Source organism: Bombina bombina, chromosome 1 (assembly GCF_027579735.1).
Source record: "Bombina bombina isolate aBomBom1 chromosome 1, aBomBom1.pri, whole genome shotgun sequence".
Classification (NCBI taxonomy): Eukaryota; Metazoa; Chordata; class Amphibia; order Anura; family Bombinatoridae; genus Bombina; species Bombina bombina.
Genome location: NC_069499.1, coordinates 190,691,528 through 190,712,024, shown reverse-complemented (window position 1 = coordinate 190,712,024; position 20,497 = coordinate 190,691,528). Strand labels below are relative to the sequence as shown.

The following is a 20,497-nucleotide window of genomic DNA, read 5'->3' as shown; positions in this document are numbered from 1 at the left end:
CTGGGAACATAATAGGGAAAATCTCACTCAACCTACTCCGGTTCTTGAAAAATAATTGGTTGATATTTTGTCAATGATCCTAGTGAGAACAGCTCTACCATTACATGTATTGTGGTCTGAGACATTGCATCTCTGATCCTCCATATCCTTTATTAGACCGCCATAGCAGAGCTTTAGTTAAAGGGCCATAATACCCATATGTTTAAACACTTGAAAGTGATGCAGTATAGCTGTAAAAAGCTGACTAAAAATATCACCTGAACATCTCTATGTAAAAAAAGAAAGATATTTTTACCTCAAAAGTTCCTCAGTAGCCACATCCCATTGTAAAGGATTTCTAAGCAGCATTTTAGTGTGTCTGTCCTGGGACAGCTTAGGGGATTAGCCTCGTGCACTCTCATATTATTTCCCTATTCAGCTTACTATGAAATGTCATGAGAGTTAAGTCAAATCTCATGAGATCACAGTAAGAGAGTTCATGACCTCAGCACTGCTGAATCTGATTGGCTGCTGTTCATTTCTTCATTTTTTTTTTTTTATTTTTTTTTTAACCTGCAGCTGGGCTGAGCTGAGTGTAACTTTTTACACAGAACTTACTCTGCTGAGCTGAGGAAATTGTGAGGTAAAATATCTTCCTTTTTTACATAGAGATTCTCAGGTGATATTTTCCTGTCGGCTTTTTACAGTTATACTGCATCAGTTTCAAGTGATTTAGCATATGAGTATTTTGTCCCTTTTAATTCAGTAGCTGCTTCTTCATGTGATTTAATCCCGGTGTACGGATCATATATTGACATCGGTAATTCGCTATTCTTAAAACAATTAGGTGCTATCGATGTTAAAGTGAATGTAAATTTTGATGCTAAAGTGCCCGGTTTTTAAAAATTCAATTAAAAACAGGGGCACTTTAATTCATCAAAATTTACATTTCACTCGTGAAAAAATACTTTTTAAACTTAACAGCCGTTCCAGCTTCTCCCGGTCGTCGCAAGCCATTTCTGACGTCAGAAATGATATATTGTTCATCTTCCAATCACGGCTTCCCCCCGGGGTAATCGGTGTCTGATTCAACGCCGTGATTGGAGGAAGCCGGATTCCTCATTTTAGATCCAGGAAAGAAGCTTTGCGACGGGTGGAGGAAGCTGTCAAGATTAAAAGGTAAGTATTTTTCCACAACACGAGTGAAATGTAAATTTTGATGAATTAAAGTGCCCCTATTTTTAATCACATTTTTAAAAACCGGGCACTTTAGCATCAAAATTTACATTCACTTTAAAGGTAAGGTAAAGTTGACACCAGTACTTAACGCTATTTGTACGATTATAAAAAATAAACATAAGTTTCATTCATCAATTCACAAATATCCCGCATAAATCTACCTTTCTATACCTTTTTTTATGTCCTGTGTACAATATTTCGTCCGCCCGACATTTTGCTTTATTTGATTGACATCCGCTTTCAATATAACCCTCCAATCGGCATTTTCCCCTTCAGGGGTTTAGCCCATCAATCCTGACGTCACTCGCCTATTGAGTGCATGCGCTGGACTAGACTCAAGCCTCTTCAAACTGTGCTCGTTCGCGAGTAGCGCATGCGCAGTGCTAGCGGTGTAGCGATCACTTAGTTTGATTCTTTCTAACCATTTCAAAGATCGCGCCGCAAGATATGATCAATGACTAAACGCTTTCAATCGCAACAATGTATCTGGGAGCGGGGTGAATTTGCGCATGCGCATAAGATAGTGCCTCTGTGAACACGCATTGACCTGACGAAGACAAAGGGGTGAGAACGCTTCCTGTAATAACAGCGATAAACACTGAAGTGGCATGGGGAGGAGGATTGAATAGAACGGTTGCATATACAAAGATTGGATTACAGGTAAAATAAATAATGTAAAGCAAAAAAAAAGTTAGCGACTACCTTATTATTGATATTTAGTTTAAATAAATGAGGTCAATAAATATAAACTTTACCTTACCTTTAAGTCTTCTGCTATGAGGTCTTCCTCACTCTTGTAAAATAAGCTGGGAGGGCGGCAGCCGGCGCCGCATCTCCTGGAGCTATGAGCAGTAAGAGTTCCATCTGGTAAAGGGTCTGCAGGGGGACTACACCATCGGACTCGACTGATGTTTGGGCTCTGTGGGGTGGTGAACTTGCCTAGTGGATGACCTATCTCCTCTAACAGCCGCTTCGGTCTCATTTTCCTTATATTCCCGGAAGGGACAACGTCCGCTCAGGTACAGTCAGTTTCCATATTCTCCTCTCAGCGGTCGAGTTTGCAGACTTCCCATCAATAGAAATCGATGTTATTGCTTCAGGGGCGCATTCCTTTCTTGAATATTTGATTTCAGTGGGGGACGAGTTCAATACTTTATAAACGCTATTCCATTCTGCTAGTAGCTGTGCATAGATCTGATCATGGTAGGCATTTTAAAAGGAGCTCAAGTGTTCTTAGTACAGAATTTATAGTGATCGCCATCTTTAAAATAAACTTGCCGCTCTACAAATGTGTTGACTAGCACAACTGTATTACCCAATTTTAAGGGGGAGGGGGGTGTTGAATCCTTGTGTTAAGGCTGCCACCTGAGGTCTCAACAGTCTGAGGTCTCGACTCTCAACGGTCTAGATCTGGACCCAGCGATCATATATTCTGTAAATTCTATATCAGTTGAATCAGTGTTGAATAACCTGGTCAAAGCTGAGGTATATTTCAGCAGAAGTTGCAGATCAGTCTCAAAAACCGGCGTATTAAAGAGATCACACCAGGAGCCACAAACTATGCGACCTATCATGGCCGCCGACTAGACATGCCCCCGAGAAGTGAATTATTTAGTACAATTTGTTAGCATATGTGAGCAAGTAGGATGAAAAAAGTGTAAACTGAGTACACTAAAAACACAGCAACGCTGTGTTTTTAGTGTTCTCAAAGTTTACACTTTTTAATCCTACTTGCTCTTACATTCTTATTGTTATATACAATCCCTTGGCTTATATGTGTTGACCTTTATGTCATTGGCCTGAAGCCTTCCTGCATATATCATCCCACGGACTTTGGGTGACCAGATTTCCATCGGAAACATTCGCCTCTGAGATTAGTCTTCATCTTACGTGACCTGTCGTTCCAGGGCTACACTTTGAGTCTATCAGGCAACTTCATTGGTCCCGTACCGCCTAGTTAGTCACTCCGGTTGTGCCGCCATCTCTGAGAGTAGCCACCCTTAGGGGTAGAGTGTGCCCTTCTGTGTATGGTTTGTGCCTTGTGCAGACAATATTACCCTATGTGGCGCCTCTCTCTTCCTTTCTAACAGGATTCTTTAATCAATCTACTTCAAGAGTGCGGCCTGAATTTTCCAGTTATCTATACCTTTTACACCTGCGCACCTCTCTAGGACTTTGATATCCTAGCATTTCTAGTTTGCTTTCTACATATTAATAAACGTTAATGCAGTTCAATGTGTCATTTAGTCATTATGTTTCTTTGGCTTAAATTCCACCCCCTGCCATGTAAGTCTCTCCATTTTCAGGTTACCATTTAGTTATGCTGAATTAGTAACTAAAAAATAATTTGTTCTCTGAAAGCACTAAAATAGTTCTTTTGTATGTGGAAAAACATAGTGAGCAGTTAAAAACCAAAAGAGCTGATGCATTTCATGTAGTACTCCTTCAGTGGAGTAGGATGAGGGCATTTTGACTTTGAGAAATAAATATATTGTGTCACTGATTCTTATTGCCTGTATTTATATCCGTTTCTAAACAATAATATATACAGATCAATGTCACAATTATGGGAATATTTTGGAAATGGGAAACAAACTTATTATTATTATTATTCTATATCTTTTTTTTTATAGCAAATCCAAGCCATCAAGAAGAATCAATCCTACACCTATAAATGATGTGTATGATTCCAAATCCAGAATGTGTTTTACCTCTACTCCCATAAGTCAGACCAGCATTAGCAGGCATCAGACAAGCACAGATGTTTTTACTGCGGTTCAAGAGGAGAACTCGTCCCCTTCTATGGGGGGCAGTCTTCATGAGGAAAGGGAAATACTGAAGAAGGAGAGGTGTGTGTGTATGTATGTGTATGTTCTGACTAATTGTCTTATCTTTTATTTTTGTTTGCAAGCCAGTAGGTGTTTCAGTTTCCCATATTTTTTTTTTTTTATAAATATAGATTTATTTTAGTGACCATCTTACTTTTATTTACGGCCCCATTTGTACTCTTCGGGGGTTGGGTTAGCATAATTAATTTAGCCAAGAGTTAAATGTATTATCTAAATATATTTGCTTTCCCTAAAAATTCTTGCTTAATGTTATTCAACAGCTGAGATAGATATAGAAGATATGTTGAAATGACCAACTACCTTGTTTGATTTGATTATATTTATACTGTTTGATGCCAAATGCAAACATTTTTTCCCCATTGGTTCTTAGATCTAAACTGCTACAGCATTCCTCAACCACTGCTGGAATATCGCTAGATCCCATCACTCCCACAAAACAGAGTTACTGTAGAAATGCCAGTATTTCAGCTGATAGTCTGACCACTTGTGCTGAGCTTGCCAAGGTGACTTATTCAAGGCAGCTGGGAATACTTGCTGAGCTCTATTCATCGTGTATATCAGGTGTGTAAGATAGTTACTTATAAGTAATACTGCATGATAACGGATATGTTGCCAATATGATAAATTTCTAAAAGCGACAGTCTACTTGAAAATTATATATATATTCCCGTTATTACCCATTCCCCAGTTTTTCATAACCAATACTGTTATATCAATATACTTTTTACCTCTGATTACCTACCTGTATCTAAGCCCCTGCAGACTGTCTCTTATCGCAGTGCTTTTTGCAATCTTGCATTTTAGCCAATAAGTGCTGGTTCTTTTAAAACCACTATCATTCTCAACTGGAGTGAGCACAATGTTATCTATATGGCACTCATAAATTAGCACTGTCTGGCTTTTGTGCAAGATTTAAAAAGCACTCAGATAAGTGGTGTTCTGCAGAGGCTTAGAAACAGGCAAATTTGGAGGTTATAAAAATATTATTAAAGGGGCAGTCTAGTCAAAATATTAAAGGGATACTGAACCCAAATTTTTTCTTTCATGATTCAGATAGAGCATGAAATTTTAAGCAACTTTCTAATTTACTCCTATTATCAAATTTTCTTCGTTGTCTGGCTATCTTTACCACGCCCCCTCCAGCACCTATCATCGACATTGGGATATAAATACCTTAAACGATTTGGAGTCAGATACCAACGTCATATTTTATGATTAATTGGGATACAACAGTAAAAAACTGAAAGAGTGGCGCTAATTAAAGCTAAGTATAAAGTGGATATATATCTAATCTCTACATGAAACATACAGAGTAAGTGAAGCAGAAATTGATATATATTAAGATGGAATAAATATTAAAAGAAAACAGTCTAAAAAACAGTAATTCAGTCAGTTCATATATAGTTCAAATGTGAGGAAGAACGACCTTTTACCCGGTCTCTTGCTTATAGCAGTGAGAGTCAGATAGCCTTTTGCTTATAGCGGTACAGATCGCAAAAGTTCTCTGATGCGTCTGGTGGTAGTGGCACAAAAATACAGAAGTTATTCAGTGTGAAGCAGGAATTAATATTTATTAAGATAGAATAAATAGTCTAAAAATAGTTGTGGCCACAACCTATAAGTATCTAAAACGTGAAAAATAATATGAAAAAATAAAACAATTGATATAAATGCGTAGGGCTAGTTAATATTAACAGTTATGCAATAATAGATTCTATATAATCACAGAAATGTTTCATACAGGAATTGAAACATACAGCTTGGTGTTTTGCAATAAGCTTAAAGTTACCACCAGTTAGTGACTTCTTGAATATATCAAAAAGTGAATATAGTGTATCGGTATAACCACTTTGGTGTAACAAATTGAGCTTGTTTACTCTTAGTATGGAGATATTTAATGGGTTGATAAATTGATCCTTATTATTCAAAAATATAGTGGGTGCTAATATTCCAAATAGGTTCTTATTGTTTATGGAGTTCCGTTAATTCTTATATAGTTCAAATATGAAGAAGAACTTTTGTCAGGTCTCTTGCTTATAGCAGTATGAGTCAAATAGCTTTTTGCTTATAGAGGTACAGATCGCAAATGTTCTCTGATGCGTCTGGTGATAGTGGCACAAAAACACAGAAGTAATTCAGTGTGTCTTAGATACGGAGTTGTAAGAGATGATGTTACTGACCGGTCAGATTTGTTTTGTGCTTCTGGTATCATTGTAGGGTTGTTGCAGCCGAAAGCTAGACTTACCTTGCTGTTTCACTTCTACCTCGCTTGGAGGGATGTTTACAGTGTCTTTACTGCCCTGTCCGTTAGCTGTGTCATCTGACCTCTCTAGATCCAATCCGGTAGAAGAAGCCAATGAATAGTAGATTTTGAATTTGATGAAAAGAAATTGCAATTCCACTTTAGACGTCTGTATGTATCGAATGTAACACACACACTCTAGGGTTAGACTCGATAAAAAAAAATTCTTAAAATCTATCCACTACACAGGCAGACTTTATTCTGCAATGAATACATTTTATATTCACTAACAACTATTTTATTTTTAAAGGAGAATACTTTCTTAAAAAACAAGGGACCGCGATGGGTACGAGGTTTGCGCCCAGTTACGCAAATCTTTTCGTGAGAAGATTCGAGCAGATAAACATATTGAACACCCTCTGGAGCGCAAACGTCGTACTCATCAAGCGGTACATTGGCGATAAGTTCTTCATCTGGGCGGGAGGTGAAGAGCTATTAAAAATGTTTATGAAAGACCTAAACGACAACTCTTGGGGTCTCTCTTTCACTTATGAATACAGCAAACAAAGATAAACTTTCTAGATATAACTGTTGAAATATTAAACATTAAATAAAGACAAAAACCTTTTTTAAAAAGTTGATTCCAACAATTATATCCATTTCAAAAGCTGTCATTATGACCAATGGAAAGTAAATGTGCCAAAAGGCCAATTTATAAGATTGAGGAAAAACTGCTCATGTACTAATGATTTTATTTCACAAGCTGAGACGTTTCCTTGAAAGAGGTTACAATGAAGAATTAGTAAATGAAGCATTAAAAAGTGCCGAAATGTGTGAGAGAGAACCTCTTGAAAAACAAGGAGAGTAGAAATATTGGTAAAAGAGCTGAGAGCTATGACACCACATTCATTACCCAGTATAACTCTGATTTTAGATTAATTAAAAAAATGATACACAAACACTGGCACTACATTCAGAAGGATCCTTTCCGTAGTGATATATCAGAATCAAAACTAATATATTGCAGATCTAGAAACCTCAAAACAATTCTAGCCCCTAGTGAATTAAAAAAAGGTGAAGGTAAGATGAATAAAGATATATACAAGGGAATACTTTAGAAGGATTCTATCCTTGTGACAAATGCAAATCATGCAAATTCAGTAATAGATGAAAATGTGTAGAAGCAACAAATTCAGATTTTAAATTTAAAATAAGAGAAACCATTAGATGCACGGATCAGAATATAGTGTATGTGATCCAGTGCCCGTGCAAAAGACAATATTTAGGCCAAACAGGGCAACCCCTAAAAAATAGAATCAGACAACATCTGAATTTTATAGAAAAGGGCTTTAAAGATCACCTATTATCTCTACACTTTAAGGAGGTTCATAACCAAAGTACTAAAGGCCTTCTTTTCTGGGGGGGTAAAAAAGATCTCACTGAGAAGAGGTGGAAATATTACACTAAAACTAGGGCTGGGCGATATGACCAAAAAAAACAATCGCGATTTTTTTGAAAAAAAAAACGCAATTGTGATTTAATCGCAATTTTATTAAAAATGACTATAACACCTTCATTTAGCATTAAACAATTTATTTAACACTACAGAATCTTAATGTACATGTCTATCAATGTCCAATACACTATTTGAGCATAAAAATACAAAACAAAAAAAAGTTACAATAAAATTTGCTGCCTTTGATGTGATAAAATAGTAGCCACTAGCCAGTTATTAGGTCTTATGACATACAAGTTCACACAACTTTCATGTTTTATTGGACAGTCTTTCTAACAGTGTGGACACAGTGGTCTGTATATATAAATAAATATAAGTGCAGTTAGCAGTAAAGTAAGTACAATGAATGCACACACTGCATGTGTTATTCATTTTAAGAGTTACTGTCCAGGGAAACGAGGGATATTGCATTGACAAGGTCAATCCTGACATCCTGCAGCCTGTCATATACAATCACACATTAGTCACAGCTATTCTGTAGTAGTAGATCTATATAAAAGACCACTAAAAAGTAGAACACATCAACACAGTTATATACAGGAGGTAGTAGTACATAACAAGTTGACTAAAAACATACAAACAAAGCTAATTTAAATGAAATTAGCTGGCCAGTTCTTACTACATTGCCCATGTTTTCTTGGGCAGTCAGTCTACCTGTGGTAAGAGCAGTGTGTGCAGCATGTAGAAAGAAACCTGAAAAGTGCCGACTGCGGACTATCCAGCTCCAGCTGCATGATTTGCGTTTCTAAGTAAAGGTAGTACAATGCAGCACACTGCTGCATGTGTTAGTCATTTAGCTGAGTGACTGTCCATGAAAACATGTGGAATGTGGCATTGACAAAGTCAATCCTGACATCCTGCAGCCTGTCATATTACATAAATTTTTACAGCTATAGCTGTAGTACAGAACACAGTAAGAAGTAGAACACCAGTTATAGTTAGAGTAACTACTACAATACATAATACAAACAACTAAGCTCAACACACACACAGCTAATTGAAATGAACATAGCTGTCCAGTTCTTACCACATTGTCCTTTGTTTTCTTGGGGACTGGGCAGTCAGTCTAGCTGTGGTATGAGTAACATATGAAACAGTGTATGCATTGCATGCATGGAGAATCCTGAAAACTGCTAAGTGTGCAGCAGCATGATGTGTGTTCTGTTTCTAAATTCTAAGTATACTAAAGCTATTACAATGCACACTGATGCATGTGTTAGTTATTTAGCTGAGTGACTGTCCACTGTCCAGGAAAACATGGGGGATGTGGCATTGACAAGGGCAATCCTTACATCCTGCAGCCTGTCATTACATAATGTTTTACAGCTCTAGCTGTAGTGCAGAACACTTAGAACATTGGTAGTTAGAGTACAACTACAATACATTACAAATAAGTAAACTCAGTCAACACACACAACAGCAAATTGAAATTAGCTAGACAGTTATTACCACAACACATTGTCCGTTTTTTCTTGGCCAGTCAGTCTATCTGTGGTATGAGTAACATATGAAGAAGTGTACAACTACATGGATGTAGAAACTTTGCAAAGTGCGTACTGTGCAGCACTGATTTGTGTTTCTTATTGCACAATAAGGTAGTACTTAGTACAATGCACACTGCTTCATGTGTTAGTCATTTAGCTGAGTGACTACTATCCAGGAAAACATGAGGGATGTGGCATTAACAAGGTAAATCCTGCAACCTGTTTTTAACATCCATGCATCAACTAATAGCAGCAGCACTGCAGCATAGTACAGTAAGAGTACAAACATTATTCAAGATTAAAACAGAGAATTCAATAGAAAAACATTGGAATTTCGAAGCTGGCCTGCCCTGGTTATGGCATTGGCCATTGATACAGCAGAATACAGTCAGTGCACAAAGTGCATGTGCATTTTCACACAGGAGAGAAATGTGAATAACGAAGTATTTGAGCTCACAACATCATAATGTTTTTTTTATCATAGTGAGTGACACGTTAAGTAGTACAACTATAACATAGAGCTTGTAAAAGCAGGGCCCATGAAGGAATTGTAATGATTTTTTGTAATAGTAAATAATTTAACAATATAGTATGTAATAACAAGAGAATAACATAAATAAAATATATTATAACATTTAAAATTTGCATGGTTTTTAGACTTTAGATTGTTTAGGTAGTGTTTGGATACAAAAACCAACATCTGACTAGGACAGTACAGCTACAGTAGTACTGTAGTACCATTTTTTTATTTTAAGCATACTAGTGTTTTTAGTGGGTTAGGTTTTTGGCTAAAAAAAACAACATATGTACCATTTCTGGCTTCAAGCATGAACGTTGACATTTCCTCCTGTGCTAAACACCCTCTCTGATGGTGAACTAGTTGCAGGAACACAAAGATATTTTTGTGCTAGCTTGCTCAATTTTGGAAAGTTAATCTGATGTAGTTTCCACCATTGTAGAGGATTTTTCTCACTATCAATGGAGGGAGAAAGCAGGTAGCTGTTCAGCTCTGATGCTATGGCTTCTTCAAGGTGCAGAGACTCAGTCTTGAAAAAACTTCCTTGATTTCTTTGCAGGAAGACCACCATTTGCTGCAGGTTCTTGCACTGTTTCTTCTTCTACATCTATAACTTTGCATGGTGGACTGCTGATTGCTTGACTTGCCTTCTGCACAACTTGCTGCTCGTGCCCAGACACCCTGGCCTTGATGCTTGTAATTTTATCCGCATTTATGTAGGTTGTCTTGAATCGTGGATCAAGGAATGATGCCATATCTAGCAGATCTTGAGTGTCTTCATCTTCATAATTTCTATTCATATATTCAATAATTTTGGATTTCAGTGTCTTGGTAAAGTCAGAATCATCTTCCTCCAGAGCCAGTATCTTTGTGTTTAATAGATGCAGAACTGGTTTAACATATGATACACTGAAGTAGTTTTCTCCAGAAAGGGCATCAGTAAAATCTTGAACTTGCCCCAGTGCCTTACTCACAGATTCAAGAACATTAGTGTCCTGCCATTGTGGAACCAGATGTCTGTTTTTTCTGTCTGCAGAGAGAACCTGAGTCAATGCTCTCTGTTGCTCTAAAACTCTATCATCTTTTGTCTTGAGCTCCACCTTGTTGGGCACTCTGTTATAAGTGAATGCTTTGGCAGTTGAAGTTCTTCCTGGGCTTGAGTTAAAGGGACAGTCAACCCAAAAATTACTTTAACTTATTTAGATTAGTTAAATAATGATCTTTACAGTAAACTGTAGCCAAATTTTCATCTAAATAAACTTTGGCAGAAAATACATTTACTGATCTCATCTGGCCTTTTTGAAATGGCCGCCTGACCCCTCCTCCTCTGACGTCTCCCAAAAGCTTGTACTAACAGGATCCTGTCCTTTCTTCTCGTCCCTGCGCGCTCCTGCAATTTCAGCTCTCTAGCAGCTGTTCATACCCGGCACTCACTACCTCTCATCCATGCTGTGCGCTGTGTATTACAGAGAATGAGAGGCAGTGAGTGCCGGGCAGGCGGCGATGTGATGGTCTGTGCCCCAGATTATAATAGAGAAATAATATCCAACCAGGAGCTGACTGGGCACTAGAATAAAACAGACCTTACCAAGCAATTGTTATTATATTTTATGTTTTTTAGCAGATACCTAAATCCACATTCAACTTTATCTCAATTGATGTGGCTTGTGCCCCTGATTTTACAGCTGCGGTCCATTACAGAAATACACCCTCCCTGCATTTGAGTGTCTGATGACCCCTTATAACCTGATTGCTCCCCAAAAAAGTAGGCACTTAGGTAGAAATAAATTTGCACCCTTGCAGGTCTTAGAACATTTATCTAATGCGAGTGTGATCGCACAGTACTGGGACACCGGGCGCAAATTTATTTCTGCCTAAGTGCCTATTTTTTGGGGGAGCAATCAGGTTATAAGGGGTCATCAGACCCAGTGGCACATTGTCTTGTGTTTATCACTACACATGAGCTCAGCACACGCTACCTTGCCCACTGTCCTTTGTACCAGAGCCTGTCACAACACATGGACGCAGCACCCCTTCACCTTGCCCACTGGCTGTGCATGCACACACCACCTTACACACTGTCCTGTGCACCACGGTGTTTCACTACACATCACCCCTTTACCTTGTCCCACTGCAGCCACTGCCACACAGCCGCATCGAGCTTGTGCCCCTGATTTTACAGCTGCGGTCCGTTACAGAAATACACCCTCCCTGCATTTGAGTATCTGATGACCCCTTATAACCTGATTGCTCCCACCTTGGCACAAGAGGTGGTGTGATCTTACTCGCCTCCCAGACGCTGCTCCTGTTTCATCTAAAGGTTTGTGCCAGCTATGAACACACTGACAGCTTTGCACATGTGTATACAGACCTACACAAACTATAGTCATCTCTCAGCTTCCGTTTACATGGGATGTCCCTGCACACCGGTTGGTGTTTGTGGTGCTCTTAGCAAACGTTTTAGGTCCTAAAAAGATTTCTTAGAAACCAGTGAGTGTAATTTCATCTTCACTGTGATCAAACTCAACCAGCGGAGAGCAACAAATGTAACGTCTACTGTAAGAGCAAGCTGCAGATTTATCACATATAACGGTATATACAGCCTGTATACTGTGTGTCCGGGACAATACGTTATGTGATAAATCTGCAGTTTGCTCTTACAGTAGACGTTACATTTGTTGCTCTCCGCTGGTTGAGTTTGATCACAGTGAAGATGAAATTACACTCACTGGTTTCTAAGAAATCTTTTTAGGACCTAAAACGTTTGCTAAGAGCACCACAAACACCAACCGGTGTGCAGGGACATCCCATGTAAACGGAAGCTGAGAGATGACTATAGTTTGTGTAGGTCTGTATACACATGTGCAAAGCTGTCAGTGTGTTCATAGCTGGCACAAACCTTTAGATGAAACAGGAGCAGCGTCTGGGAGGCGAGTAAGATCACACCACCTCTTGTGCCAAGGTGGGAGCAATCAGGTTATAAGGGGTCATCAGATACTCAAATGCAGGGAGGGTGTATTTCTGTAACGGACCGCAGCTGTAAAATCAGGGGCACAAGCTCGATGCGGCTGTGTGGCAGTGGCTGCAGTGGGACAAGGTAAAGGGGTGATGTGTAGTGAAACACCGTGGTGCACAGGACAGTGTGTAAGGTGGTGTGTGCATGCACAGCCAGTGGGCAAGGTGAAGGGGTGCTGCGTCCATGTGTTGTGACAGGCTCTGGTACAAAGGACAGTGGGCAAGGTAGCGTGTGCTGAGCTCATGTGTAGTGATAAACACAAGACAATGTGCCACTGGGTCTGATGACCCCTTATAACCTGATTGCTCCAAACAAAAATAGGCACTTAGGCAGAAATAAATTTGCGCCCGGTGTCCCAGTACTGTGCGATCACACTCGCATTAGATAAATGTTCTAAGACCTGCAAGGGCGCAAATTTATTTCTACCTAAGTGCCTACTTTTTTGGGGAGCAATCAGGTTATAAGGGGTCATCAGACACTCAAATGCAGGGAGGGTGTATTTCTGTAACGGACCGCAGCTGTAAAATCAGGGGCACAAGCTCGATGCGGCTGTGTGGCAGTGGCTGCAGTGGGACAAGGTAAAGGGGTGATGTGTAGTGAAACACCGTGGTGCACAGGACAGTGTGTAAGGTGGTGTGTGCATGCACAGCCAGTGGGCAAGGTGAAGGGGTGCTGCGTCCATGTGTTGTGACAGGCTCTGGTACAAAGGACAGTGGGCAAGGTAGCGTGTGCTGAGCTCATGTGTAGTGATAAACACAAGACAATGTGCCACTGGGTCTGATGACCCCTTATAACCTGATTGCTCCAAACAAAAATAGGCACTTAGGCAGAAATAAATTTGCGCCCGGTGTCCCAGTACTGTGCGATCATACTCGCATTAGATAAATGTTCTAAGACCTGCAAGGGCGTAAATTTATTTCTACCTAAGTGCCTACTTTTTTGGGGAGCAATCAGGTTATAAGGGGTCATCAGACACTCAAATGCAGGGAGGGTGTATTTCTGTAACGGACCGCAGCTGTAAAATCAGGGGCACAAGCCACATCAATTGAGATAAAGTTGAATGTGGATTTAGGTATCTGCTAAAAAACATAAAATATAATAACAATTGCTTGGTAAGGTCTGTTTTATTCTAGTGCCCAGTCAGCTCCTGGTTGGATATTATTTCTCTATTATAATCTGGGGCACAGACCATCACATCGCCGCCTGCCCGGCACTCACTGCCTCTCATTCTCTGTAATACACAGCGCACAGCATGGATGAGAGGTAGTGAGTGCCGGGTATGAACAGCTGCTAGAGAGCTGAAATTGCAGGAGCGCGCAGGGACGAGAAGAAAGGACAGGATCCTGTTAGTACAAGCTTTTGGGAGACGTCAGAGGAGGAGGGGTCAGGCGGCCATTTCAAAAAGGCCAGATGAGATCAGTAAGTGTATTTTCTGCCAAAGTTTATTTAGATGAAAATTTGGCTACAGTTTACTGTAAAGATCATTATTTAACTAATCTAAATAAGTTAAAGTAATTTTTGGGTTGACTGTCCCTTTAATGCCACCTTTTTCCAGCTGTGTGAGAAATGGCAAACAATTTTCTTGCATAAACCTGTGGCTCTAGAAATGCGAGGCTCATCTTTCACTGCATTTTCAATTGCAAGATGCAACCTGTGCCCAAACACTGTAGTCTTCTCCATTTATTCAGAGCAACAGCCTTGACGATGTTTGTGCCATTGTGGTGATTGATACTTGTTGATCCTCACAGAGTCCCCATGAGGCCAAAGCTTCTCTCAAACCTTGTGCTACATTCTCTCCATTGTGGTCAGAAGAAAAGTATGTTTGCAAACAGACTTTTGATCTCAAAATCATCATTAATTTAGTGCACAGTTAAACTCGTATATGGCTCCATTGTTCGGCTTGACCACATATCATTGTTGCATAGTATTTCAATTGATTTATCTTAGATTCAACTATAGCTTTGCATTTTGCATACCTTTCTGGGATTGCAACTACTGAGAAGTAATTGCGAGATGGCAGTTGGTATTTCTTGTCGAGTGTGTGTATCATTCTTTTGAAGCCTTCTTTACTAACTGTGTATGCAGGCACCATGTCTTTGTATATATAATATGCAATAGGGTTGGTTATTTCTCTATGCCTTTTTGAGGTCTTCACATATGGTGTTGTGTTTGCAAATGCCTTTGATTGATTGCTGCTGCTCAACTTTAGATTCACAGCTTGTTTGTGTTGTCTTTTCTCTACCAGGGTTTTTTTTTTTTTTGCCATACATCGTTCAAAGATTTCATCATGCCGCTGTTTAAGGTGCTGGAACAGGTTTGATGTGTTACTTCGTTTTGCTGCAACACTCGTTCCACAAGTTTTGCAGATTACTTGGTTCTGTTTCTCATCCTCTTTTCTGAATCCAAAATATTCCCAAACAACTGATGTTGAATTTTTCTTTGGCACCAACAATTCTGTAGCAACATCAACATCATTTTCCTTATCGTCGTTATTGTTGGACACGGCCAGCTCTTCAGAACTCATCTTAAATTTTATGTACCACTAACCACGCACACAATACCAGCTGGCACAAAAAATATGAGGAGAATCAGGAGATTATACTACCGCACACACTGCCAATATCAGTAGGGTCAGGTGTCACTGGCAACCATGGCACAAATAGACTAGACCACAGTCTTGCACTTGAATACTACTATTGAATGGCCTTGATAATGCAGTTAGCTTAGCTCTGATGATGCTAGTATAGCTTCTTCAAGTTGCAGAGATGACGCAGCGGAAGCAGTCTTAAAAAAGCTTCTTAAAGATTTTTGATTAGAATCACACAATTTATTTTGATGAATAATTAAAGAATGGATGATATGCTTCTGTTGCAATTAAGACAAGAGAGAGACCACAGGCACTTGGAAGTCTTGAATATAAAGAGAGGACAACAATGTGCTATATGATGCAGTCACCTTGATTGAAGATAGAATACAGGCTTGCTGCACTTTAAAGGGACAGTAAACCTCAAAAATAATGTTATGTAATTCTGCACATAGTGCAGAATTATATAACATTATATTAGCGCAAACTTTATAAAACCTAATATTCCCTTTCAATTTTTTAAACAACGGCTGTTTTACAGACCCGCTCTCTGTGCTCTTCTGAGCGGGTCTGTTTTTTTCACACAGCGAATCGGGCCAGCTGTATAGTCACAGCCCGGCCCGACCGCGCCATAACACTAAGTGCAGCTCGCTCCTGCTCTTTCTGACAGCAGGAGCGAGCTACACTGAGTATAATGTCGAGGTCGGGCCGGGCTGTGACTATACAGCTGGCCCGATGCGCTGTGTGAAAAAAACAGACCCGCTCAGAAGAGCACAGAGAGCGGGTCTGTAAAACAGCCGTTGTTTTAAAAAATTGAAAGGGAATATAATGTTTTATAAAGTTTGCGCTTATATAATGTTATATAATTCTGCACTATGTGCAGAATTGTATAACATTTTTGAGTTTTACTGACACTTTAAAGAAGAAAAAAATAGGCTGATAGTGCTATGATGCAGTCACCTTGATTGAAGAGAAGTAGAGAACACAGTGACTTGCTGCACTTGAATAGAAAGACAACAATGGGATTGATGATGCAGTCACCTTGATTGAAGAGAACACAGGCTAGCTGCACTTGAATATAAAGAAAGAATACAACAATGGGATTGATGATGCAGTCACCTTGATTGAAGAGAACACAGGCTAGCTGCACTTGAATATAAAGAAAGAATACAACAATGGGATTGATGATGCAGTCACCTTGATTGAAGAGAACACAGGCTAGCTGCACTTGAATATAAAGAAAGAATACAACAATGGACTTGATGATGCAGTGACATCACCTGGATTGAGACTAGAGACAAGAGACCACAGGCTTGTACTTGGTCTAGTCTCTAGATCTAGAATATAAAGAAGAAAACAATGGGCTTGCTTAACTTAATGATGATGCAGTCACCTTGATTGAGAAGAAACAAGAGGCCACAGGCTTATACACTTGAAATGATTTAAATATAAACTTTAAAGACGACAACAATGGGGTTGCTCATATTCATGTTTATTTAGACTGAGGCAACACTGGCTTTCACTGGAGGAAAAATATGTGCACTCACTGACTGCACCACTGTGTACTGTTTAGGCGATTGATGATCTTTCTTCTGGGAATCTAAATCAGTAATTCTATTAAAAAGTAACTATCTCATTATTATCTATATCATTAATATTATCATCCTCTATATATTCTGATGATGGAGTAGAGCTAGAGACTGTTCTGTAGTAGTAAAATATATTTATATATTATTTTAACTGTAACATAAATAATATAAATTCACAAATTTCACAAAGCAATACATCCTACAAGCAAGTAGTATTGTAGCAAGTGCAACCCTTAATGAACAAACATGTTCTCTAAATCCCAATGTTTACATTCACAATTTCACATGCATCACAGAAAAAAAAGTGCACTTTAAATTTTTTTTTTTAATACTCACTTTATTGCTCACAACTTTGAGCTGTACCACCGCTTGACCACCGCCACACTACTCCCAGATGACTGCAGGTCAGGATGAAAGCCAGCTTCCACACACTCATAATTCTTTGCAAAAATGGCCGTTTCGCGGGCATTCTCAGGTCCGCCCACGGCCGCACCTTGGTCCGCCTCTCATCTTCCCTCTCTGCCTCCGTTTTCATGAAGATTAAAGCATTTTTTTTTTTCAAGAAATCTGCGGCGATTAATCACGGTTTAAAAACGCATGTGCGGTTAATCGTGCAGCCCTAACTAAAACTACTACAAACGGAAGCTGAGCTGATTGTAAATTTCACAACTGACCCCTGGAGGTCTAAATGCGGAATTAGATCTGAATCCTAATTAAAACACACAAGAAGCTCTAACTGTATATGGAATAATTACACAATTCATATACCCTTCAAATCCGACATTTTATTTGAAATAGACACTACTGTATCCTGTATAAAACTGGTAAAACTAATGAATACAAATAGTAACATGATATTCAAATATTTGATCACTAATTGATCTTTATAGAAAATATCTCTGAATGAAAATAAACATACTGGTTTTTTTTAAAATTATAAGTACACTATTTTAAATATATCAGGTATTGATTAAGATAAATGCATGTTGTAAGAATAGATAATTACCATCTCCTTATGAGTGAATTCCCCTTTTAAGAGCTAAGTATGGTGATAGGGTAATACCCCTTTAACAGCTAAGTATGGAGATACGGGTAACTTTGGACTATAAATTGAGGCACATCCGCCCCCCACAAGTCATCTTGATAAAGGCAGTCTATCTGCCGAAACGCGTAGTAAAGGAGTGACTTGTGCAATTGTATACCTGTGTACACATTCGATATACACAGACGTCTAAAGTGGCATTGCAATTTCTTTTCATCGAATTCAAAATCTACTATTCATTGGCTTCTTCTACCGGATTGGATCTAGAGAGGTCAGATGACACAGCTAACGGACAGGGCAGTAAAGACGCTGTAAACATCCCTCCAAGCGAGGTAGAAGTGAAACAGCAAGGTAAGTCTAGCTTTCGGCTGCAACAACCCTACAATGATACCAGAAGCACAAAACAAATCTGACCAGTCAGTAACATCATCTCTTACAACTCCGTATCTAAGACACACTGAATTACTTCTGTGTTTTTGTGCCACTATCACCAGACGCATCAGAACATTTGCGATCTGTACCTCTATAAGCAAAAAGCTATTTGACTCATACTGCTATAAGCAAGAGACACGATAAAAGTTCTTCTTCATATTTGAACTATATAAGAATTAACGGAACTCCATAAACAATAAGAACCTATTTGGAATATTAGCACCCACTATATTTTTCAATAATAAGGATCAATTTATCAACCCATTAAATATCTCCATACTAAGAGTAAACGAGCTCAATTAGTTACACCAAAGTGGTTATACCGATACACTATATTCACTTTTTGATATATTCAAGAAGTCACTAACTGGTAACTTTAAGCTTATTGCAAAACACCAAGCTGTATGTTTCAATTCCTGTATGAAACATTTCTGTGATTATATAGAATCTATTATTGCATAACTGTTAATATTAACTAGCCCTACGCATTTATATTAATTGTTTTATTTTTATTTTTTAATATTATTTTTCACATGTTTTAGATACTTATAGGTTGTGGCCACAACTATTTTTTAGACAGTTTTTTTAGACTATTCTATCTTAATAAATATTAATTCCTGCTTCACACTGAATAACTTCTGTATTTTTGTGCCACTACCACCAGACGCATCAGAGAACTTTTGCGATCTGTACCGCTATAAGCAAAAGGCTATCTGACTCTCACTGCTATAAGCAAGAGACCGGGTAAAAGGTCGTTCTTCCTCACATTTAAACTATATATGAACTGACTGAATTACTGTTTTTTAGACTGTTTTCTTTTAATATTTATTTTATCTTAATATATATCAATTTCTGCTTCACTTACTCTGTATGTTTCATGTAGAGATTAGATATATATCCACTTTATACTTAGCTTTAATTAGCGCCACTCTTTCAGTTTTTTACTGTTGTATCCCAATCATCTAGTTACATCGTGTTAAAGAGATCAGTTTTTTGAGTAGGCTAGGAGTTATGAACTAGGTCCAGATCTTATTAACTATTTCATGATTAAAGGGACATGAAACCCACATTTTTTCTTTTATGATTTAGAAAGAGCATGCAATTTTAAATCTTTCTAATTTACTTCCATTATGTAATTTGCTTTATTCTCTTGATATACTGTGCTGGAAAGCATATCTAGATATGCTCAGTAGCTGCTGATTGGTTGCTGTACATATATGCCTCATATGATTGGCTCACCCATGTGCACTGCTATTTCTTCAACAGAGGATAGCTAAATAATGAAGCAAACTAGATAATAGAAGTAAATTGGAATGATGTTTAAAATTGTATTCTCTACGTGAATCATTAAAGAAAATGTTTGGGTGTAGTGTCCCTTTAAGTTCTAGGGTTTTTGGTGATGCTGAGGGTTTACAGGTATTGTAAAATATATTTTCCCAATCCTTGCTAGTAAGTGAAACATCAAGTTCCTTTTGCCAACTTATAGTGTATGAGGGGAGATGTTTAGTTAATGTGTCTTCCAGTATAGTTCTAGTTATGGATAATGTACCAGATGGATGTACATCTAATAGGTATAGTTTTTCGAACTTGGTGGGAGATCTCAACAAGTCAGTCTTATATTTGGAATTTTGAATTAGATGGTTTAATTGTGCATATTTTAGCCATGAAGAGTAACTTCCCCCAGCAATCTCCTCCAGTTCATTCCTGTGCCTTAATCTACCATTAACTGTTAGTTTTATAAACGGTATTGTATATCCTAGCTCACCTCGAGTGGTTCTGTCAGGTTCAAAACTTCCAAGAAATTCCGCATTATAGGAAATAGGTGAGAGGGGTGAGACTTTAGAGGACATACCCATTTGCGAGTCCCTTAATGAATCCCTATTCTCAAATATGTGTGTATATAGCATAGCGGTTTTGGCTAAAATTGGTTTGTTTGGAGAAACCCACCACAGTGCCCCTAGTGATGGAGCTTTTAAAAGGTGAGAGTCCATCGTGATCCATGCTTTGT

The 20,497-nt window shown here is 38.6% G+C and overlaps 1 protein-coding gene across 1 annotated transcript in view; it reads left to right on the top strand.

Moving 5' to 3' along the window:
* The window catches only part of CDAN1 (codanin 1), a 380,174-nt gene that overhangs the window by 7,254 nt on the left and 352,423 nt on the right, over positions 1-20,497 (top strand). Inside the window, exons 3-4 of the mRNA XM_053711416.1 lie at positions 3,852-4,067; positions 4,438-4,628. Of these exons, the coding sequence (XP_053567391.1) occupies positions 3,852-4,067; positions 4,438-4,628 (407 nt within the window). The remainder of the gene's footprint in view (positions 1-3,851; positions 4,068-4,437; positions 4,629-20,497) is intronic.